Here is a 4,717-nt window from a genome sequence, read left to right on the forward strand (position 1 = left end):
CTCCCCTGCACGCCGCCGTCCCTTTCTTGGTCTCATCTGTCTCTCGTGCACCTTCCAGCCGATGCCGTCTACACAACCTGCCCCCCTCTCCCGCGCGACCTATGGTTCATGAAGGCAGGCCCACGTGTTTGCAACATTACGCAAAGCCAAAGTTTTTTTTTGTTTTTTTTTTGCGGAAATACGCAAAGCCAAAGTTGACCACAACATGGTTCATACAACATGCCTTTTGTTTTTTTGTGTGTGTGGGCACGCAAACATCGTGCGCACTGAACGGCAAGCACGGCATAGCCTATGTTTCAAATTGTACCGCCGATTAGTTAGCAATAAAGCTCTTTTACTAGCAAAAAAAAAAATAAAAATAAAAAAAATTGTACCGCCGATCGGACGGCTCGTAACGCGCGAATCCATCCAACGGATCGGAGGGCTGCGGGTCTTTTCCGGCAGCAAAGACGTGAGCCGACTTGAAACGCGTTCGGACCCACCAGTCAGTCAGCGACTCAGCGTGGCACCGGAGACCGACCGCGTCTCCGCCCGCCCATATATCGCCGGGTCCGTCCCACGGGCAAGCCGCCTCCCCCAGCCCAACCCGAACGCCACGCCCAAACCCAAAGCCAAGTCGCACTCCTCCTCCTCCTATCCTCTTCCTCGCCGAGGCGGCGACCGGCCAGCGCCGCCACCGCCACCGCCCGCGCATCTCCGTTCAATTCGGTGACTCGCTACGCTCCCCCTGCGTTCTTCTGGCAAATTCAGTAGGTCGCTATTTCTTCAATTTCCGTGGGAAAATTGTAGGCCCTCCCGGCGCCGCGGCCGCTAGGGCTCTAGATCGCGCCGCGCGCGCGTCCTAGGGGTCCAGATCCGGACGGGCAGGGCCGACAGGACGACCTTCTTTGCGCCCTTTCGGCGTTCGATTTTCGAAACGCCGTTGCCCAAGTTCGTCGCGATTCATTCTACCGTGGTTTCGCCGCCGGCCGCGACTTTAGATCTGTCGCGCCTCGTGGATTGTTACGGGGTTTTGGTGCGAAATTTCGTGGCCTCATGAATTGTTATCCGGAATTGCGGATAGATTAGGTTTTCCCTAGAAGAGTCTTTGTGGGGAGGCAAGTTACCTTGACCTGAGAATTTACCCTGACCGGAATTGTGGTTATTGCAGGCGAATTTGGGGCTGAGGAAAGAGGAGGAACGACTTTTCGCTGGTGGCCTGAAATTCAGGACAAGGTAAGAAAGTGTATAATATGTCTCCACCTACTGCAATCATTGGATCTGTTAGTGCTTATGCGTGGCTGAGTCATGCATGCGTGCGCTGTACTTGTGGTAGTGCCAGCTGCAGTTATTCCTACTAGCCGCCTGGTGGTAGTCAGCGCTTGCTTTGTTTGGTTTGTTTGAACTGCTGGCGAAAGATTGGATTGTTGTTCTGCTGTGTGGTCTTTGAGAATAAGATATGGCGAAAAAAAAAAGATTCTTAGCTTCCTTTAAGATCTCCAAACTTTGAAGGTTAAGAACTGGAATCTCATTCAAGTTTAAACTGACGTGATAGTAAGAAGGCCTCATTTCATGGACCAGTAACCACTAGCAAGCTTCATCACGTAATAGGTTTACTTGTTATTATTGTGAGTTGTTACTAGGGACGCAGAATAAAATTTGGCTCACATATTTCTGTATGCTCTGAATGTTTAACAGTTATGAATCTTTAAGCTACTGTTTTGACATTAAAGTGGATTACATGAATCAGTTTGGTACTATCTTGGTGTTGCCTTCGGTTTAAACGACTCTCACTTTCTCATGGTCACCTGTGTTTGCTGATTTTAAGCATTTTGCTTCAGGGAAAGAAAATATTTGTAGTGTAGTCCCTTAATTTATTTCCTTTTACAGTCTGAGAATTGGGATTACATTCGAATTTTAAACTGATGCAACTATGCGTAACAATCAACAGACCTTGCCACATGTGTCAGGTTAATTAGTTTGTTTGTGTATAGTTACCAGAGCAGTATATGTTTTTGGTAGGATCTGAATGCTTAGCAGTTTGGAACCTTTAAGCTACTGTTTTGGGGTGAAGCGGATACCATGTATCAGTTTAGTGCTACTTTGGTGTTAATCTTTTCTTAGACATGCCAAGCTCTGTCCAGTGTTTGTTGCTTGTAAGGATTAGCTTCACTATGCTTTGAAATGCCTGATATTAAATGTCACTTGGTTGCCAAAATATAGTATTTGTTTGAGTTGCCTAAAGCTATTTGTTCTACTTACTGATTTGATTTACGCACTTCTTCTCTAGCATGCTAGATAATCCTAGATGTTCAGTAAACTAACAGTGTTTTTCTCTCTTCTATGAGATGCACTTCCTTGCATCATTTCACGGCCCTGCAGGTTTTGAGCTTTTGTCTGTTTCGCTGGGATGGATGCCAAGAAGTTCCTGCAGATGGTCGAAGACAAGAAGAAGAGACTCCTCGAGAAGAAGGAAGCCCCTCTGAAATGGCAGCAGAAACTGGAAGCAGCAATCAAGGCCACTGAAGAAAAGGAGAAGAAGCTCAAGTCGAAAAAGCACAGGAGACGAAGCTATTCTTCCTCAGAATCTGACAGTGAATCCGAGAGCGACAGTGATCGGAAACACAGGAAGAGGAAGGACCGCAAAAGGCACAAAAGACATGGCCATTCTGACTCTGATGGTGCCAGGAGGCGCAAGCACAGGTCAAAGAGGAGGAGCTCGGGCTCTAGCGACGAGAGCGACAGTGATGAATATGATGGCGAATCTGAAGAAGAGCGCCGAAGGAAGAAGCACTCGCACAGGAGGAAGCATCGCCGACACTCTTCAAGGTCAGAGTCTGACGCCTCAGATTACAACAGCGATGATGATGAGCGAAGGTCAACCAGGAAGGACCATTCTAGGAGCCGGAGGCGTCGCCACCGGTCCTCAGACGATGAATCTGAGGAGAAGATCAGGTCGAGGCATAGGAAGCGTCATCACAGATCAAGTGACGAGGACAAGCCGTCAGATTCTGACAACCATAAGCGCCACAGGAGCCGCTCTATGTCCTTGGATGATGGTGCTGCTGGTGAGCCAGACAAGATGAATGATGGCAAGGGGTCTCACAAAAGCCGGCACCACCGCCGCCACCACCATCACCATCATGATCATCGTGCGAACTCTGCTGAACCCAGTGACGGGAAGCAACTCGTGTAAGTTGTTAAAATGCCTCAGAACCTGATTGGCATTTTCACTGGACTCTGTGACGTCCATGTTTGCTTGCCCCAGTTGGCTAGTTGCTGAATGGAAGCGATGTATCTTTCATAATGTTACTGTCTCCGGCTCTGGTGCGGATTCTGAAGCCTTTACTTGTTCTACTGAAACGTTTGGCGACACTAGATGTTATTTCCAGCGTTTCCTCTGTTGACATATGTTTGCTTGCTGATTTGGTGGTTAAACATGCCTGTTTCATTTGCTGCAAGTTCACTATTGCATTTTCGTTTATTGAGACATACTACGTTTGGATCATACTCCCTCGGTCCGGAAATACTTGTTATCAAAATGGATAAAAGGGGATGTATCTCAAAATGGATAAAAGGGGATGTATCTAGATGTATTTTAGTTCTAGATACATTCATTTTTATCAATTTTGATGACAAGTTTTTTCGGACGGAGGGAGTATATGTTGAATGTTATACTGCTATAATGATGGAGGATTGAACGGTGCTGTCCAGTTTTGCTCTACGCATAGACGGCTTTATGTGCTGCATCGTTAGAAAATCGTTCAGAATTTGTTGTTCAACAAACAATTAGGCGGACGACAGCCTGGAGGCATCCCGCATCTAGAGTAGGAAGTTTCCAGACTTTGCCCTCCGTGCTGATTCCTTCTCTTCTTTCTACTCCCTCCGTTCGGAATTACTTGTTACTCCCTCCGTTCGGAATTACTTGTTACTCCCTCCGTTCGGAATTACTTGTACATTCATTTCTGCAACAACTAATTCCGAACGGAGGAAGTAGATTTCTACTAATCTTTCCCAAATTCGGATCCGTTGCTTTTTCTCGCCCTGGCTAATTGCTTCACACTCTCGATCTGCTACTCCCCCAACAGAATCCCCTCTTTTCTCTAGGACCCACGAACCAAAGATCCCCAAATCCCCTCTCTTCTTGCTGCTGTGTGGATGATTGACCAGCTGTGCTCTGCGATTCCGCTGGATGCAAGCTCTTAAAATCCTAGCCTGCTGTTGAAGCATCAATACAGATCAGCTGTTTATGCCCTTGTCTTAGCACATCCACTCCTCAAAGGCGCATGAAGGCATTGGGGGAACAGAATAGTTTTTTTTTGACAAGGGAACAGAATAGCTAGCTGGACCTTGAGTGAGAAGATGGCCTTTCTTGCCAGGATGATCCATTCTGCGAAACCTCAGATAATTTTTGTTTCTGAAATTAAATCGACAAAGGTAAAATCTTTTGATCTACTCCCTCCGTTCCTAAATACTTGTCTTTCTAGAGATCTCAACAAGTGACTACATACGGCGCAAAATGAGTGAATCTACACTTTAAAATATATCTACATACATCCGTATGTTAAGTCCATTTGAAACGCCTAGAAAGACAAGTATTTGGGAACGGAGGGAGTATATGCTAGATTCAACATGAATGAAGCTTTAGTGGTTCCCTCTCGATGTCGCTCCGGTGGGCTTTGGCTAATGTGGAATGATGATCTGCAAGTTCATGTTCATAGTGCTAGCTTCCATGTTA

The 4,717-nt window shown here is 46.6% G+C and overlaps 1 protein-coding gene across 5 annotated transcripts; it reads left to right on the forward strand.

The window, feature by feature from the left end:
* Nucleotides 1-574: 574 nt before the first annotated feature.
* LOC119274377 (G patch domain-containing protein TGH homolog) lies at nucleotides 575-3,386 on the forward strand. 5 transcript variants are annotated; one of them, XM_037555072.1, is made up of 3 exons: nucleotides 575-753; nucleotides 1,151-1,215; nucleotides 2,328-3,386. In XM_037555072.1, exon 3 carries the CDS (start codon nucleotides 2,390-2,392, stop codon nucleotides 3,173-3,175), a length of 786 nt encoding a protein of 261 aa, XP_037410969.1. In that variant the 5' UTR covers nucleotides 575-753; nucleotides 1,151-1,215; nucleotides 2,328-2,389; the 3' UTR covers nucleotides 3,176-3,386. The 5 variants fall into 5 exon arrangements, with proteins under 5 accessions (XP_037410969.1, XP_037410967.1, XP_037410970.1 ...); XM_037555070.1 differs by having other exon boundaries at nucleotides 575-749; XM_037555073.1 differs by having other exon boundaries at nucleotides 575-749; nucleotides 2,362-3,386.
* Nucleotides 3,387-4,717: the final 1,331 nt, after the last annotated feature.

Source organism: Triticum dicoccoides, chromosome 3B, assembly GCF_002162155.2.
Source record: "Triticum dicoccoides isolate Atlit2015 ecotype Zavitan chromosome 3B, WEW_v2.0, whole genome shotgun sequence".
NCBI classification, from domain to species: domain Eukaryota; kingdom Viridiplantae; phylum Streptophyta; class Magnoliopsida; order Poales; family Poaceae; genus Triticum; species Triticum dicoccoides.

Coding starts and splice junctions, on each gene's coding strand:
- LOC119274377 (XM_037555072.1), top strand. CDS start 2,390: ATGGATGCCAAGAAGTTCCTGCAGATGGTCGAAGACAAGAAGAAGAGA.